This window comes from Otolemur garnettii, unplaced genomic scaffold (assembly GCF_000181295.1).
Source record: "Otolemur garnettii isolate 467f Iridium unplaced genomic scaffold, OtoGar3 scaffold00028, whole genome shotgun sequence".
Lineage (NCBI taxonomy): Eukaryota > Metazoa > Chordata > Mammalia > Primates > Galagidae > Otolemur > Otolemur garnettii.
In genome coordinates this window covers 12,337,568-12,357,560 of record NW_003852423.1, presented here as the reverse complement: position 1 = coordinate 12,357,560, position 19,993 = coordinate 12,337,568, and the positions used below count along the sequence as shown (strand labels likewise).

The window sequence follows — 19,993 nt, the reverse complement described above, 5'->3', positions numbered from 1 at the left end:
AGTCTCACTTTGTCACCTTTGGTAGAGTGAGGTGGCATCATAGCTCACAGCAACCTCTAACTCTTGGGCTCAAGTGATCCTCTTTGCCTCAAGCCTCCCAAGTAGCTGGAACTACAGGTGCCCCAATAATGCCCAGCTATTTTTAGAGACAAGGTCTCACTCTAGCTTAGGCTGGTCTCGAGCTCCTAAGCGCAAGCAATCCACCTGCCTCAGCCTCCCAGAGTGCGAGGATTACACAATCCATGAGCCACCTGGCCTGGCCCTAACAATTGACTTAAAAAAAAAAAAAATCATAGTAAGACTTTCTCAATGAATGAAGCATTGTGCTAATTTATATTTTGGCACAAGCTACTTAGGTCCTTTTGGAGCTGCACTTTGGTTTGCAACACTGTCTTAGAGCAAAAGATTGAGAATTTCTCTATAGATGAAATTTCTCTAGGTAATTTCTAAAGGTGAAATTACTGACTTAAGATATGTACTACACATAGCTATTATAGTTATCCACAAAGTGTATATCTGTATTTGTATATTTTTGACTATTTGGGGTTTCCTCAATTTTGGCCAAATTTTCTATTTGATTTGTCTTTTTCTTACAGATTTGCTATCATACAGGTATTTCAGCTATAATTCAATATTCATGTTTGTGATAAACCTTGCTTTCCACAAAATTGCAAAGTAAGAGGAATTGGGCAGTTCAGTGGATAGGGCGCCGGCCCCATATATTGAGGGAGGCGGGTTCAAACCTGGCCCTGGCCAAACTGCAACAAAAAAATAGTCAGGTATTGTGGCAGACTCCTGTAGTCCCATCTACTTGGGAGGCTGAGGCAAGATAATTGCCTAAGCCCAGGAGTTGGAGGTGGCTGTGAACTGTGTGACACCATGGCACTCTACTGAGGGCGACAAAATGAGAAAAAAAAAAAAGTAACAGGAATTATGGGGGAAAATCAGTTTAAAGGCAGATCACTCAAATAACACAGTTTTATAACCAGAACAAAGACATGTTTATTCCTTATAAATATGCTTTTAAAAATGGTGAAGTTGAAGGAGGATCAAGACTGCTGAGTTATGGAGACAAAAGCCAATGCACAAAACAAGAGAACTGCGAAATAAGCACCTACAAAACAAAGGCAGGTGCGATGGCTCGTGCCTATAATCCCAGCACTCTAAGAGGCCGAGGTGGGTGGACTGCTTGAGCTCAGGAGTTCAAGACCAACCTGAGCAAGAGCAAGACCCTCTCTAAAAATAGCTCAGTGTTGTTGTGGCAGGCGCTATAGGCCCAGCTACTTGGAAAGCTGAGGCAATAGGATCACTTGAGCCCTAGAGTTGGAGGTTGCTGTAAGCTATGATGCCACGGTACTCTACCAAGGGTGACAAAGTGAGATTGCCTCAAACAAATAAATAAATAAACAAAAATAAATAAGAAATAAATAAAGGCCACAGCCTTTACTATAAACTTAAGGCAAGAATATACAGAAATGGAATTCATTATAATACCATAGTCTTGCACAGCCTACTGTGTTAGCATATGTGCTTTTGTCTTGCTGTTAATTCAGTGGAGCAAAACATTAATGTGCTGGGAAATACTTTGTATCAACCAATAAGACCATGTCATTATATTGTCTTCACTCTCCTGTTTATCAAATGCAATGAGTTAACTGCATTACAGAAAATCAATGAAGGAGATTACTATTTCAGATACCAAACCTTTATTGTCATGAAAAACAATCTCAGTCTAAAGCTGTGTTGTTGGTTGATTTGCAGTATCATGAAACAAATAAGTTTTAAATTTTAATATAGCTAAATTTATCAATCTTTAAGTTTTTCGGGGGGGAGGGTGTATTTTAGATAAAATATAATTTCTTACCAAAAGGTCAAAAACATTTCCCTGTTTTCTTTCCTCACTACTTTTTGATTTTCTTTCCTCAATTAACCTGGAATTGATGTTTATTTCAAATCTAAGACAGAGATTCACATATCAATAACCAACTGATCCCAGAACTGTTTACTGAACAGTTCATTCCCTGTCTACTAAACAGCAAGGCCCATCTCTAGCAAATCATTATTTTCATTTATTCTATTCAACAAACATTTATATGGCCTCTATTATATGCCAAAACTTAGCTCGTTTTAACTCTTAACTCTATAAATGTGGTTATTATTTTCTAATCTTGTAGACTGAGAAAGTAACTTGGTCAAGATCAATACAGTAAATTAACAGAAGGACTGAAAATCAAAACTTGAGAGTCCTAACTCTGGAGTCCATGCTTTTAACCAACATACAGGTACTAATGTCTATGAACTACATTCTGTCCCATTGGCTGGCCTTTCCCATTTCCATACCGTCTTAATTAACATGGTCTTATAATAAACTCATACAAGACAAGTCCTGCCAACATAATGTTCTTTTTCATGTAGTGTCTTGACTATTCTTGGCCCTCTACCCTTTGATCCTTATGTATTTTTAGAATCAATGTCAAATTATAGAAAAAAACTAGTTGAAGTTTGATTGAGGAGTATTAACTATTTAGACTAATGTGTGATCAAATTACAGCTTCATGACACCGAGTCTATCTATCTAAATATGGTATATGCCTCTACATTTAACATCTTTCAATAAAGTTTTCAAATTTTCTCTAAATGAAAGTCTTGTGTATCTTTTGTAGAATTTATCCCTAATATACCTCTACCTACTGTACTTTCTGTTGTCACTATGTTTATTATTTTTAAAAAGTTAATATTTTTCTTATTGGGATTTTGGGATATGAATGCAACTGATTTCCATATTATAACGTCATATCTGGCAATCTTGCTGAGTTAATAATTTTAATAATTTGTATCTTAGTCCTTTAAAGTCATTGGTATTGGTAAGTATAAAATGTTACTAAAAGCTTTCTCTTACTTATTTAGTTAATTTAATGGCCTTTCTCCTTTAATTTGTCATAAGGCATTATCTTAGATCTATATTGTTAGGTATACTGTTTAATTGGGTTTGCTAATATTGTTTGAATTTCTGCATCTATGTTTATAAAAGAATACTTTCTAATATTCTTTCCTATACTGTCCATGTCTGAGTTTGGTATTAAGTTTGTACTTTTCTCATAAAATAAGTAGGGGAATCTTCCATCTTTTTCTACTTTTTGGAAGAATTTTAAATTTTTAACATGGTATTCTTTGGATATCTAGTATAAATTGTTGTCAAACTGTCAATGTAGGACAGTTTTTTTCTTATTATTTTTAATTTCTGCTGTTACTTTTTTTCCTTTGAGACACAATCCTGTTATTAGTCTTTTCAAAGACCAATTTATAAGCTAGGTACAGTGGCTCACGGGTATAATCCTAGCACTCTGGGAGGCCGACGCAGGTAGATTGGTTAAGTTTAGGAGTTTCAGACCAGCTCAAAAGGAAACAATAACTTAAAAGGTGCATGGGTTCCTACTCTTTTTTTTTTTGTTTTTCAGACAGGGTCCTACTATGTCCCTCTCGGTAGAGTACCGTGATGTCACTGCTCACAGCAACATCAAATTCTTGGGCTTAAGCAATTCTCTTGCCTCAGCCTCCCAAGTAGCTGGGACAACAGGTGCTTGACACAATGCCTGGCTATTTTTTTTGTTGCAGTTGTCATTGTTATTTAGCAGGCCCGGGCCATGTTCGAACCCACCAGCCCCATGTATGTGGCCGGCACCCTAACCACTGAGCTATGAGTGCCAAGCTGTGTGTCTCCATTCTAATGTATTATCTTTAAATTTCATTATGTTCTTCTCTAATCTTTACCATTTTCTTCAATTATGCTGTTACTTTTCCTTCTTTCATTTTCTTCATCATAGCTCACTGCAACCTCGAACTCCTGGGCTCAAGCAATCCTCCTGCCTCAGCTTCCTGAGTAACACATCACTGTGCCCAGCTAATTTTTTCTATTTTTGGTAGAGACAGAGGTCTTGATCTTGTGCTCAAGTTAGTCTTAAATGCCTGACCTCAAATGATACTCCCACTTTGGCCTCCCAGAGTGCTAGGATTAGAGGTGTGAACCACTGTACCTGGCCTCTACTATTACTTTTCTTTAAGAAGCTTGACTTACCATTTCTAGTTTGTCTTTTTATTCTAACATAAACTTTCCCAAAATCACTCCGTACATGTCAGAAATTTTTCATTATTATCCACTTCCAAGTATATTCTAAATTCCAAGATTTATGTTTCATTTATCTAGAACTTATGTAGACGTACATGTGAGGATTATTTATCTTTTTATTATTGACATCTAATAGGAATCAGAGAAGAGCATTTTGTATGATACCAGTTCTTTGTAGTCTGCTGCAACTTGCTTTATGAACTAGGACATGATTAATTTCTGTAATTCTCCATGTGCTTGAAAAAAATATGTATTCTCTAATTATATACACATACACATCCATTAGATCAAGTTTATTAACTGCAATGCTTAATTTTTATAGGCCTTGATTCATTTTTTGTGTGTATAGCTTGACTCAATGAAAGGTGTCTTGAAATTTCCCATTATAATCATAGATTTGTGAATTTCTTTTGATAGTTTTACCAATAGTCTGAGACTGTTATAAGATATACACAGAAAAGATAGAATTTTATATACTTTTTATCTTACACAGTGACTATTTTTATCTCTAATACTGCTTTTGCTGTGAAGTTTACTTTTTAAAGTTAATATTCGCATGAATATAGTTTTCTGTGTTTTAATTTTCACATTTTTTAATAGCCTTAGGTTTACATGTATGGCTTATCAACACACATCCCAACCTTTCATTCTGTTTTTCAACTGGAGAGTATATTCCTATGTAGATTTATTATGATTATGGATATATTTGGATTTATTTTTGCCTCATTTTATATTATTTACTCTGTTTCCCCCTACCACCACCAACTTTAAGTGAAATTCCACCTTATTTTCATTGGTTTGAAAGTCATTCCTTCCTATCCTTTTGGATAGGTGGTATGTTTAAGGTGGTTACCTTAAACAGTTTTTCTTTTACATAAATATTAACTGTATTGCTCTGAAAATAAGAAGAACTTATAAGAAATCAAACAGGTCCTAGAGTCAAGCAGATTCCAAATCTATTATTATCTCAGTTCTGGCATTTACTAGCACTAGCCACTAGCCTTGGAGAAATTCCTATTGCCCCTTAGCTTATTCCTCAATTGTAGAATGAGGTTGTCACAGGCTTAGGTTGAGCCATTGGTTGTAGCCAACAGGTTGTTGAGGCAACCTGCTTCAAGAAGGTAGGGACGATACCTGAGTCACAGTAAATGTTTTTATTTAGGGCCATGTGTGGTGACTCACACCTGTAACCCTAGCACTCTGGGAGGCCAAGGTGGGTGGATTGCTTGAGATCAGGTGTTTGAGACCAGCCTGAGCAAGAATGAGACCCTGTCTAAAAAACAGCCAGGTGCTGTGGTGGGTGTCTGTAGTCCTAGCTACTCAGGAGGTTTCCGTAAGCTATGACGCCACAGCACTCTCATCTGGGAAACAGAGTGAGACTCTGTCTCAAAAACAAACAAACAAAACAAACAAAAAAACGCAGCCTTCGGATACAAACAGATGTGGGTTCAAGTCTTAGTTCTAGCAGAGAAAAGGGCCACTATTTTGTTTAGTGTGTATATGTGTGTGTGTGGGGGGGTGTTTCAACAAAGAAGAAACCTTTTCAGCTTTAACTACAATGTTTTAAACTGGGAGAATAATCTTTTACTCTAATACCAAGTTGATTAACATAAAATGAAACTTACCCTTTATGATATATGCATAGACAAGGCAGCCGTGCTATAGTATCTCCCTGCTGCAATTCTTCAAGGCATATTGCACATTCCCCAGCATCTTTGCTCAGTACATCCTCTGAAGAAAAGAAAATAAATTCGGGCCAATAAAATTATCCATCAATTTAAAAAAAGAATTATGTGAATATTAATATACAAGGAGTAGTGATTCCACCTTAGCTGGCATATCTTTTTTATCAGATACATATAAAACTCAGCAACTGTGTCTTAAGGGTTTACCTTTACTTACAATGCCTTGCATTTCCATCTCTATTTTACTGAAGCATTATAGAAAGCACAAAATAGTGCAGAATTCCCCCCAACTGCAAAGGACCTTGCTCTAGAACAGGGGTGTCCAACCTGTGGCCTGGAGGTAACATGCTGACTTTGTGGGGTTTTTTGTTTCTCTGAGGTGTCTGGTATCACAAAAAGTATGCAGGAACATTTATTTTGTTAATCATCATTCATCGGTGTTTGTGTATGCATTCTGTGACCAAAGACAACTCTTATTCTTCCAATGTGCAGCAGAAAAAAAAAAAAAAAATCGGATACTCCTGCTCTAGAATTTTATCAGTAAGTCAGTTTATTTATAATGTGGAATTCATTTTCCTTTTCCTAATCTGTATTAGTTTGGTGCCCAAGAGAGTTCAGAAAAGTTTATAGAATATAGCCTGGCTAAAATGATATGAAAATAAAATGCGATTATAATTTTTCACATTCTAAAATAACACAATTATAAATTCAAGGATCACTCTTACATGAGACTTTTAAAAAGCTGCTTAACTCAAGAACATGCAAAGGAAGATCAAAACTTTTGTGTAGATTCTGAATAAGACTTTTGGAAACTTGAAAATTTCAGACATGGATGCAGCAATTCTTCCTTTTTCCACGACAAAGCCAAGCCTACTCCAGGCAGCAATTAGAGTGGCTTCCAGAGGGACTTGCGGGGTATTTAGAAAACTCCACGGTGCTAAATATTGGAAGTGTTCAAATACTACAGAAGGAAACATTTTTATAAAGCTAAAGTTCCTTTTTAAATAAGAAAAAATTGTTCTCTCAATTCCTGTTTTATATTGAAATTTTAATTATACTTAAAAGTTAAATTTTTATTTTTAAAAGCATCTTGCCCAAAAGTTTGTTATCCAATATGCTTTGTGACTCTTTTTAAATGTGGAATTAATTAAAACATACCATTACTGAAGAATATGAATAAACTGTTCAAGAGCATACATTCTCAGAAAGTTTACAGAATGGAAAGCTAAAGCAGAAACATGCAATATGAATTTATACTGTAAACAAATAACTATTTTTGCAAGTAAAAGTCAAATGAGGTAAAGACTGTAACAATCTCTATCTGAATGCTAAAGGACAGAGAAAGGTAGGAAAGTTTTTTTAAATTAAGTGTTTTGAGCTAGGTGCAGCGGCTCATGCCTGTAATCCTAGTTCTCTGGGAGGCTGAGGCAGGAAGATCACTTGAGGTCAGGAGTTTGAGACCAGTCTGAATAAGACCTCAACTCTATTAAAAACAAAAAACCAGCTGGATGTGGTGTCACAAACCTGTAGTGCCAGCTACTTGGGAGGCTGAGGTGCTTGAGTCAAGTTTACTGAGGTTGCAATAAACTGATGAGGCCACTACACTACAACCTGGGTGACAGAGTGAGACTCTGTCTCAGAACAAAACAAAATAACACAAAAGATATGGTCACACCTCCTGTAAAAAAAACAAACAAACCAAGAAAACAAATTTAGTTGTGCACATATGTTCTATTTCCTTATAGAAAAATCCATTGTATAAGAAGTGACTCCTCACTTTAATTATTTACTTTGACACCTAGCACCAGTAAGTGGAAACACAGATACTATTTAGACTACAGAAGAAGGTACCAGCAGATGATTTGCTCAGAAGACTGGAGGGGATCACAGGGCAATTTCTGCACCATGAGGAAAGGTGAATCTAGAGAATGTATTGGGACTGACTTTAGTTAACCACTAGGTAGCTCAGAAGCTAATACATTATTATCGGCAGACTTAAGATTTGTGGACAAACAAAGCTGGATAAGCAGAAAATGTTTATTACCACATCCCTCAAGTCTTCTTTCCTCATTTTTCTTCTCTTGAACCTGGAGGTCCCACCCACCCACTACTCCCACCTCACCCTACCCTATACCCCAAGCCTTTACTCCTTTTCATCTCTATTTTTCTCTTATTGTTCTGGTATTTTTCAGTACAAGATTCAGATTAGGGAACCAGTTTAATGCAAAGCATCTAGCAAGGTTGATCGCAGTGAGAACAAAAAGAAAAGGATCTGAAGGAAACACTAAAAAAAGAAACAAAACAAAAAAAACAAAAAAAACCCTTAGTGAAGGACTAGAATTCCTAATATGGTATATACTGACTACTTACACTTTGTTTTATCACAAAACTGTATCAAGATTTTAAAAATTATGCAAATGTAAATATTACAACAAACTAAAAAAATCAACCACCACTTTTTTCTAAATCTTGGACATCAGTGATTTAAAGATGCACCATTAGCTTTATGTACCCCCAAATAAGAAAAAATGCTTCCATTAAACCATGACATAACATCAATTTTAAGCTGCATCTTGTTTTCAGGGCTGTAAAATCTGACAAAGAAGTGTATGATGGATTTGAGAGTATCACATTTTCCATCTTCTAGAATATATTAACAATGCATCTAGATTTAAGTAAAAATGAACCTTCAGATCTCATTAATCATAAATTAAGAAAATGAGATAAACCAGCTTTTAAACAATAAAGAAACATTTCTGTCATACAAGTCTGTGATCCTAACACCAAATGTAAATGAGTAGAAATACACTAGGTATAGGCTTCTGAATACATTGTTGACAGAAAAACAACTGTCTTACAACACTTCCACATATATCTATATTCAGGTTTCACTTCTTTATTGCAACAGATTCTTTAAAGTCTTTGAAGAAAAAAAAAGAAACCAAAGCTGCCACTGTTCTATTATATAGAGGTCTCTAATTTAAATAAAAAGAGAGAGAAAAAAAATTTTTTAAAAAAAGTCTGAAATAAAAATAATTTTAATATTTTATTTATTTTTTGAGACAGTCTGACTATGTCACTCTCGGTAGAGTGCCATGGCGTGACAGCTCACAGCAACCTCAAACTCTGGGGCTCAAGCGATTCTCAGGCCTTAGCCTGCCAACTGGCTGGGACCACAGCCGCCTGCCACAACGCCCAGCCTTTTTTTTTTTTTTTAATTTTTTTTTTTTGGTTGCAGTTGTCATTGTTGTTTAGCAGGCCCGGGCTGGGTTCAAACCCGCCACCTTGGGTATATGGCTGGCGCTCTACTCACTGAGCTATGCTGAGCCAATTTTAATATTTTAAATGGTCTCAATTTATCCTATTTATAAGAAAATTTAATAATACAACAAAGACAAATCCAACATGCTTGTAATTACCATAATGATACAGATTTTAAGAATATAACGTTATTTTTAAAATTGAAAGGGGGAAGAATTATCCCTTAGATGTTTCGTAGGTACTAAGTTTAAAAAAGCTTTTTAGTTCAATTCAGAATGCTGTATGTATTAAAGTCATTCATTTTAATCATAAGCTCCCTTAAGCCCTAGTTAATGAAAAATACTCAGAACTGCCCTTCAGAACTGTATTTTCTAGAAGAAAGGTACACCTACATATAAAACATCCCAAACTACATTGTTTTCAATGCAAAAGCAGCCCAATATCCACTGTAAACAGCTTCTAGTAAAATTATCTCTGCTTAGAAAATTAAAATTAACATATTATAGCCATTGCTCAACTGTATTTTGATAAGCAACTAAGTCAGAAGACAGGTCACTTTTACTGCAAAACCTCATGACTAATTTTCAAATTTTAAAGTCTTGTTTCCAACAGAACCTGCCTTTTTTTTTTGTGACAGAGTCTGTGTCACCTTTGGTTGAGTGTGTGGTATTACAGCTCACAGCAACCTCAAATTCTTGGGCTTAAGCTATTCTCTTACCTTAGCTTCCCAAGTAGCTAGGACTACAGGAGCTTGTCACAACACCTGGCTATTTTTTTTGGTTGTAGTTGTCACTGTTTAGCAGGCCGGGGCTGGGTTCGAACCCACCAGCCCTGGTGTATGTGGCTGGCACCCTAACCACTGAACTATGGGTGCCAAGCCAGAACCTGTCCTTAAATGTTTGAAAACATTTTCAGTTGTGAAAACTCACTGTGCAATGTGATTAATTTTTGCTAACCTGAGAGTTTGCTAGAGTATTCCTCTCTCTCACCCTTACTATGACACATTCATTCAAAGGGAAGTTTTGAGTTTTTGCCTCCACAAGGGGTACTAGGTTTTACAAATGTAAAAGAATTGTTAGTAATGTGATACATTCACGGTTATACAGGCCTGGAAATATCACTAAATACAGCACACTGAAGCATCTCAAAGACACTTGGGCTAAGATTATTAAATATCTTTAGCCAATCAATTTAAACTATTTATTAAGATACTATCCACTTTATGAAGTTTACACTTTAGGATTAGAATACCTTGGGACAGAAAACTAGCTAAAACTAGTACTAGTTTAGAGAAGCAGAGAAGGGAACACTGACAGATTTAACTACCATACTTGGCTAGTTTGGAATCCTCCCTGAACAATGATCAATGGAGATGTGTGAGACTGCATAAGAAACCAAAGTTGTGCTGCTTTTTAAAACATGTTGTTGATCTCCTTCCTAAACATCTGGAGTAGTGAAAGTTCAATCAGTGTACTGCTTTATCAATCTCTTTGTTTTATTCATATGATCTATGCATTAATTTAGATATACTAATACAGGAAAATAAAATTAAAGGACTAGAAAATAGGAATGATTTTTAACCAGAGGTGGGCACCAGACAATCATTTCTGGGGGTGTATTCTCAACACAGGGGGGAAAAAAAAGTGAATGTATACGTGAATTCTATCCCTAGAGATTCTGAAATATACACCTGACTCAGAAACACAATAGCTATCAAAAAAAAACATGAAGAAAAAAAGAGCATAACATTTGAAGGTGAAAACGTAATATGAATTCCCATTACTATTAGTTGGCTACAGAATCTCAAAAAATGTTAGTCAACCTCTTGAGTTTCCTTTTACTGTTCTTCACTATTAGTATACTAAAAGCATTCAAAATATTACAGAGATGAAATTTTAAAGAATTATATGAAAACCTTCATATGTTACAAAAACACTTTACAAATACTAGTTTTAATTATCAGGAAGTATTTTATGCACCTCTCCCAAGACAAAGTTGGCCATCTTTCAATTTCTTTTTCTCCCTATCCTTGTATTCTAGTTGTTTCAAAGTTATATCATCAAAAAACACTATGACAACCAAGAACTTTACGGGATACTCCTGATCCAGTCATTCCTTGGCACTTATTACAACTGCCAGGCTGGGAATAATTCCATGCATATGACACTACCTAATTAGTTTATAAATGTTTAGGCTTCATTTCATATTTTAAAAGCATTACAAATGTTTCCTTTGTTAATGTGTGTTTTGATATATATGTAAGTCATACATTAATTCTATGAGGTAGCTATTGTTACCTCTATTTTACACATAAGGAAACTGAGGCTCAAAGAAGTAATATTAAACTACTTAAGTCCTGGGGTCAGAATTAAAATTTAGGCTAAGTCCTTGGCCTTTTTCCTAAAGTAGAATTGTACCAAAGCACATGAACTGTTTCAGACAACTTTAAGTTTTAAACACTCAGGCTGGGGATGGCTACATATTTAGAGAAGTATCCTTAGGACTGGTCACAAGTTTAACTCTTCTGGAATTACTAAACTGATAAAAAACTGGTATCAGAAGTGAGCGAACAGTGACTTGCCTCTACAGATTAAAACAGCCCTGTCCACAAGATCTTTCTGCAATAAAAGAAATTCTTTTATCTGTGTTGTCCTTGATGGCAACCATTAGCCGTATATGGCATGAAAGTAGCACTTAAAATGTGGCCAAGGCAACGGAGAAACTGAATTCTTAATTTAACTTTTGTAGAATATAAAACCTTAAACTATATAGTAGATAATGAATATACATTTATACATTAGTTACAAACTTCTGTTAATTGGTATTTCACTTATAGGCTCTCAAACTGTTAAAATTTCTGCTGTCCAAAGAAATTACTTAAAATTCAAGCAGCCAAATATGCAAAATCAAAATATTTAGCAGTTTCAAGCACATATCCGTATAGTTACTGCGGATCAAGACAACATGAAGGAAAAGAAAAAAGAAAAGAAAAGCAAACAGCCAAAATTCTTAAAAAAAAAAAAAAATTAAAAAACCCCCAAAACACCAAACCAACAAATAAGACTGAATTTGTTAGAGGCAGCCCAAAATACTCCATGCGAAAATTTCATAATCATCACAACTTTATTTTCAGATCAAGCATCCAAACAGGTATATAATATTTTCAGCAAAATACAATGCCAAGCACTATTATGGATCAGGCATTTTACCTGAAGACTTATATTTTGTTCTTGAACCCTCAATGATAGCAGTAGAAAACAAAAGCAGCTGAAATGTGAAATAATCCCTAGAAATCAAGAATTAAAAAAATTCACAACATTAGTAAGAAGCAATTACTCAAAGAATAAAAAGTTGGGACTCATCATCTTTAATAATAAATACTTGCACATATTAAGTTATCTCTAATAGGTTTAAAAGAAGTTAACATTAATATTTTAGATGACAGATCCATGAGTTATTACTGTACATAAATATAAGGGAGTTTAGAAATGATATTTCACAAAGGGAAGTTGTCATTTTCAGTATAACATATATATGCGTGTATTAATAAAAAGGTGGTAATAACCTTTATTAATCTGTCTAAAACCTGAAGTTTCTGGTCAGGGTCAGCTTTTACCCTTTTTTTAACTTTATTTTTCTATTTCAACTAAAAATTCTTGACTTCTCTGCCTAGATGTCACTGACAATTATTTTACTAATTCTTCTTTAGTTTAAGAATAACTAAGAATTGATTATTAAAACATAGCTACGCTTTATCTGTATTGTTAGAAACATAAAGTTAAGACTAATTCTTCAAAGGAAATGAATTTATTAACTCTTTCCATGAAAGTCTGTAAACTTGGGAATATTTGGGAAGTCAACATCTGGTATACTCTAAAGGAGAATATAGCTAAAATAAAATGGAACCAAACCTATAAACTCTAAAAGCTAAAATATATGAAAGACACACTAATTCCAACTTAGCTTTCTTGAGCTTTTTTGTTTCTACCATTCCTTAAAAAGCTAACTCAGGATTAAGCATTTATAAAATTAAAAACCTAAAAGCTGAAACTAGTCATGTAAGTCACCTAAGAAATTATTAGATTAACATACTATTTCTCAATCATCAAATCAAACTAAGATAATTTTCCTATGCCACTACCTGTCATAAATCAATAAACAGTAACACTGATTTGCTAAATTCTAAGCAAAAATTTTCTTAAATAAATTGTCCATATAAATGAGGGAAAAAATATTTTAAAGCTGCTGAATGATTATAAGAATAAAATAAATTATACTTAGAACTAAACTTTTAGGTTCATTTATCTTGAATCACTACAAAGAGAAAAACAATACTCCTGAAAAAACAAAAAGGAAATCCTCATCTGATTCTCAAGCTTAATTCTATTACATATATTTAAAATTAGATGTATGCACTGAATCACGATGTACGTAGGCCAATAAAGGCAATAAAAAAGGAGCTATAAAATCTGGGTAATATGGCTCAGCGCCCTTAGCTCAGTGGTTACGGCACTGGCCATATAACTGGGGCTGTCAGGGCCCAGGGCGCCTGTGAAAACAACAATGACAACTACAACAAAAAATAGGTGGATGTTGTGGCAAGCGCCTGTAGTCCCAGCTACTTGAGAAGCTGAGGCAAGAGAATTGCTTAATCCCAAGGTTGCTGTGAGCTGTGACACCACAGCACTCTACCAACGATGACACAGTGAGATACTGTCTCAAAAAAAAAAAATCTGGGTAATACGATATAGTACATAAAATAATCCACAAGTGTAACATAACTTACGGACAGTTCTACGTTTGAATTCCAACTCTTCCAACTGATTTAGAAATATAATATGGATAATAGTACCTACCCTCATAGGATAGTGGTAAGAATTAACACATTGATTGCCACATTAGAAAAAAAGTTTTTTTCCTTGGGGTCATGGTGTTTTATTAGGTCAAGTTAAGTCAAGAGACGTGTGAGTACCTAAGATATTCAATATTAACCTGAAACCAATATATAAATAACTATACACCCACATGAAAGAAAAAACACAAATATAGTCTAGCAAGGGGAAGGGGAGGAGAGACAGGGGAGAGGGAAGGAGAGAGGGCAACTGGTGAAAGGAGGGGGGCACTTGGCCAGATCTCACCTAAGGTGCACAATGTTAAGAGTGTTCAGCACGCTCCCTGAGTGAAGGGCTCGCTACAACTTGAACGTTACCTTAGAATTGAAAACAATGTAACCTAACATCTATACCATCATATTAATTTGTAATAAAAAATTTTAAAACAAGAGATGTGTGAGTTATATATGCTTCATGAGGCCCTGGCCTCAAAACTAGGGTAAGTTAAATACAACTGACATGGCAGTTAATGTGTTAAATAACACCTCTCAAATGTCTAGCATTGCTACCTGACACAGAGCAGGTATGTTCTGAATCTAGCTATGTGATTATTGGTAAGAAGGATTCTTTGAGTTTGTTTTTTGCAATCTGAAGTGGTAATAATGATAAAACCTGCTCTACTTGTCTCTTAGAATTATTGCAAAGATCTAATGAGATAATGCAAATGACAGCAGTCTCATGGAAGAAGAATAGGCTGAAACACTGGACAAGTCACAAACCTCTTTGAGCCTCATTTTCTTCAAATAAATTTAAAGTCATAAAACTTATATTTCACATAGTTTTAATACTGATGATTAAAAATAAAGCTAACAAATGTGAAAATATTTAAAAGGCATTAGTAAATATTAACTGAATATAAACAAAATTTTACTAAGTATTGAAGAAAACCAAAAAATGTCAATTCAAACAGTATTATAGCTTGCAACAACACATATTATATGTTACATCAGAACTATCAGGCTTGGCTTAGCGCCTGTAGCTCAAGTGGCTAAGGCGCCAGCCACATACACCAGAGCTGGTGGGTTAGAATCCAACCCGGTTGGATTGGTCCAAACAGCAATGACAACTACAACCAAGTAACAGCTGGGCATTGTGGTAGGCACCTGTAGTCCCAGCTACTTGGGAAGCTAAGGCAAGAGAATCACTTAAACCCAGGAGCTGGAGGTTGCTGTGAGCTGTGATGCCACAGCACTCTAACCAGGGTGACAGCTTGAGGCTCTGTCTCAAAAAAAAAAAAAAAAAGATCAGGCTTATAAACTCAGATTCCATACACAGTTATCATTTTGTTAACATGAAGTTGAAAAGGAGTATTACATTGTGCACTGCTTGTCTATTGCCTTTGTTGAAGCTAAAATATAATAAGGGTCTTTCTCTTCCTCTAGAGGCTAAGAGATAATTAACAAGATTATTGATAACTATTACATAAGGGATACAAACTCAAAAGCCTGAAGATGTAGTTCATCATCTTAACTATTTTTAAAAAGACAAGCATAATTGTTGACAATAGAGGTCAACTTGGCCTTGGTTTTAGGTATTGTCAGAGAATGGAGCCAATCTGGTACATGTCCTCTCTACAGGAGCAGCTGCTACTAGAGCAAAATGCTATATAGAAATGAAATCCCAGTGCGTTTGGACTACATGTTTAAAGCAGCTGAAAATTTAAGTTTTTAGGCAAATCTTCTCATTTCCAAATAGTACCATGTAAGCTAAATAAAACATGCCTGAGTCAGATGTAGCCAAGCTTTGCAACCTCAGTATAAAACAAACAGGGTCAATTCCATGAGAGAAAGAAGACCTTGTAGGTTTTGCTTATGTCCACAAGTAGCATAGTGTTTTGCACACAGTAAATGCTCAATAAATACTTTTTGAACAACAGATCTCAGGAGACTAGAGAAAATACCAAGCAACAAGTGAACAGCCAATGAACAGAGAAAATGCCCAAAAGCCACAGAGTTGTTGCTGCCAATGACCTGGGCACTTTGACTATTTGCAGTCTTGGTGACTCAGATGAGGTCAGATCTTTTCTTTTTAAGTACATCAATTTCTTCATCCAGGAGGTTCACATTAGCCAACTGACCAAATGCACAGAATACAGGTCTTCAAAAAACCACAAACGATGTCCAGACATTTCCACAGAGAACCATCCTAAATGATTTGAAATGTTAGATAACTCTAGAACAGTGGTTCTCAACTTTCCTAATGCTGCAGCCCTTTAATACAGTTCCTGTGGGTTGTGACCCACAGGTTGAGAACCACTGCTCTAGAACATAAGTAGAGAAAGTATCCTAAATTATTTTTTTCTGAAACAAGTATAACATTGATTCTAAGACAAAAATATTATCCCCCAAACTCATCCAACTTCATTTTTCAAAATTCCTAAACAGATTCCTGCAATACACTAATGGCAAAACATTAGGAGTGTTCCCAATAAAGTAAAAAACAAGCCAAGAATGTCAATTACATCTTAACATGTTCTAGAAACAACCAGGTAAAAGAAATTTGAGGCATAAAAACTGGAAAACAGGAGCTAAAGCCATCACTATATGTAGATGATCTAACTGTATGCAATGAAAACCAAGGACAGTAAAAAACTATTACCAAATGACAGGTAAGCACATTATTAATAAGGGAAATCAAAGGTCATCATATACACAAATAGTGGTTCTCAACCTGTGTGTTGTGACCCATAGGAACTGTATTAAAGGGTTGCGGCATTAGGAAGGTTGAGAAACACTGTGTCAGAAGAACCATAAGAAGGATAAAATACATAGGCATAAACGAAATAAGACGTATCTAAGAGAAACATGAACCACAGCCTTAGATAGGAAGACCTAATACTAAATATGTTAATTTTCCAATGGTAATCCATAAACTGAATGTGATCTTCATTTAAAAACCAACATATTTTTATTTTAAAATTAGCCAAGATAATTCTAAAGTTCGTAAAGAAAATAATCAAGCATGAATGGACATACAAATTTAGAAAAAGAAGAAATCCCAGGGAAAAATGGATGCCTGGATTTTAGGATATAGTGTAAAGCTACCTTAACTAGAAGAGTGAGATACTGAAATAGGACTGAATGATCAGAGCAATGAAAGCAAAAAACAAGTCCAGAAAGAGACCCACAAGCCTATAAGAATGTGATATGACAAGAATGGATTTCAAGTAATGAGAATACATGAAAATTTTTCATTCTCATGAAAACAAAACAAAGAACACCAAAATTACACACATATACCTTTTTTATTTATCAGATTTGCAATGATCAAAAAATGTGATGTGGGTTAGCATATGAACCAGCACTCTCACATTGCTGGTGGGAATTAAAATAGGCACAGAATATTTGGATAGGAATCTGGAAAATAATTATCAGAAATACAAATGTACATACACCCCTGGCCAATCAAGGCTTCAAGGATTACAACCCATAAAAATACTCACACATATACAAAATATCAGGAATAACTGAAAACTTCATCCCCGTACAAGGTGGATTTATCTACCTACAGTTCATCTATCCACCTGTGGCTTATCCACCTGTGAAATACAAGGCAATTGTAAAGAATGATGAAGCTCGTGTAGAACAACCGCCAGGTTTTATCACGGAAAAACCTCAAGGTTCAGAATTGTGTACAGCATGGTATCACTGTGTAAAGTGTGTGTGTGAAGAACACATGTATCTTTGTTTGCATATGCATTAAATATCGTAAGAAACTAGTAGTACTGGCTACCTCTGAAAAGGGTGACTGAGGAAGAGAAGACTTCACTGGATATCCTTTCTATCTCTTTGCTTTGAAACCATATAAACATATTACTATTCAAAATTAAAATTAAAATTTATTAAAAGAGAAGAAAGGAGCAAAGATAGGCAAATGCAACAAAAAGAAATGACTTTGGGGAGACAAGTCTCCCTGGGTCTCTCAGTCATGTTTCTGCAAAGAACAGCCTAGGAAGACAGACATAGTATTCTCCCCACAGCAAAAGGAGAGACATGTCTACTTCCCAAGATTCAGTTTCCCTAAGCTCAGGGTTCTTCTTCTGCCATATTAACTCACTGAATGTATAGATGTCACCTGGCCTTCTTCCAAGCACCATGTGGGAACTGGGCTTAAATGCTGACTGACAGAAGAAAATACTGATATTCTAGCTACTTTTACTGCTGTGTAAAAAAAGTTCTTTGTTCTTTGATTCTGACTCAGGGTCTTCTGCCTTCTGTTGGAATTCATGAAACTGTGGCAGGCTAACTTGTTAGCCCACAAGTAGGGTCGGACCCTTCACAGTTTCTAGTAAGCACATATCAAAACAATACTGCATAAAACACAATACATGGGATAGAGACAAATACTTTATACCATAAAAAGATTCAATTCAAACTGAAAATAAATCACATGTATTTGTGCAAGTAACATAGCTATGAAATATAAAAGCTAGAAAAAACTAGCTTTTTTTCTAGGCAAACTATCACCAAAACAAATTAAGAGACTTTAGACATGAGAAAATGATAAAACCAGACATAATGAAGAAACAAACTTCTTAAATTTATCAGACTATATAGACCAAACACAAGCAATAATACAGAATATTTCAATAATACAACCAAACTCAACTGACTAGGAGTTCATATACATGCACACAGTATTTTTTCTAATAAATACATATACACATCACACATGTGCATGTATTTTTAAAGAGTAAGATGTTTTTACTCTATAGAAAACACACACACCTCTCTTACAGTCATAATTTATAGAACTCAATGATGTACCTGGTCACAAAAAAAAATCAAAAAATTTCAAAAACAGAGGTAACATCTCTAATATCAAGATCAAAATGACTCCCCATTATACATCTCCTCGCCCTTCGAAAATTTATCTTTGAAATAATGAAACATTTTTCTAATTAATTTCTGACTCAAAGAGGAAATCAAAAACTAAAAGAGAAATTATTTAGAAATTATCAGAATTGTTCATATTAAAACCTTAGATAAACTAAAGCTATTATAAGAAAAATATTCCTATTCCTAAAATATTTCAATTATAAACTTGAAAGACTGGAAAGAAATACACTAAACAGCTTTAGTAAGTACTTATAACTCATTTTCTACTAAATGCATACTCCCAAAATTAACTTAGGAAGTAATAAAACAAACTTCACTGAGGAAAGACTGTCAAAGGTCAATCTTTGAAGGCAGATGGTTTTATGAATGAATTATACCTACTATGAAAAGAATAGTACTCTCTGAGCTATTCAAATCATTTCAGATCAAAGATGGAAATCTCCAATTCATTTTATCAACATAAAATAGCTGTATATAACCTTGGTTTAATGTTTTAAAAGAATGATAACCCATGATCAGAGTTAAATCTAGTAACATAAGAAATCAATACAATTCAACCGAACATTAGAAACATCAACAAATAAAAAAGAAAAAAGCATTTAATAAAGTTTTTTACCTTCAATAAAACAGAAAGATGAAAAAATGATATATATACAATAATGATGATTTCCCAAAATTCAAAGCAAGCATCTACTAAACAGTGAAACACTAAACACACATGAACAAGCAGACATGCCCACTGGGACCACTACTGCTCTGTGTGCTGTTTGTAAGCTTCAAATTTAATGCAGTAAGACCAAAAAACAAAATATGCATAAGCTCTTAAAAATATTACCTTTATTTGCAGATGATAGTTATATAGCTAGAAAATCTAGGATCTCACCTAAAACTAATACCTTCTCTTTAAAAAAGTTTACATGGTAGAAACAAATGCCATTTGTAACAATAACTATAGAATACTAGAAATAAACTTAACATTAAGTCTAATGCTAAAGATATAGGTTCTATCTCTGTCTTTACTCAAATACATGCAGAAACAAACCATATTCCTTCACAGGAGAAGTGAGCAAAAGATATAGTGTACAACTTTTTCAGTGATTTAATAATAGAGTCCAGCTGAGTCTTATGTTAGAATAAACTATACTTTATATTCACTCATGTGTACTCAGTATATAATAAATGTAAAATATC

General features: G+C 34.6%; 1 protein-coding gene across 1 annotated transcript in view; it reads right to left on the bottom strand.

Annotated features, from left to right (window-relative positions):
* The window catches only part of ZNRF2 (zinc and ring finger 2), a 98,531-nt gene that overhangs the window by 7,398 nt on the left and 71,140 nt on the right, over positions 1-19,993 (bottom strand). The window contains exon 3 of the mRNA XM_003788548.2: positions 5,752-5,857. Coding sequence (XP_003788596.1) covers positions 5,752-5,857 — 106 coding nt within the window. The remainder of the gene's footprint in view (positions 1-5,751; positions 5,858-19,993) is intronic.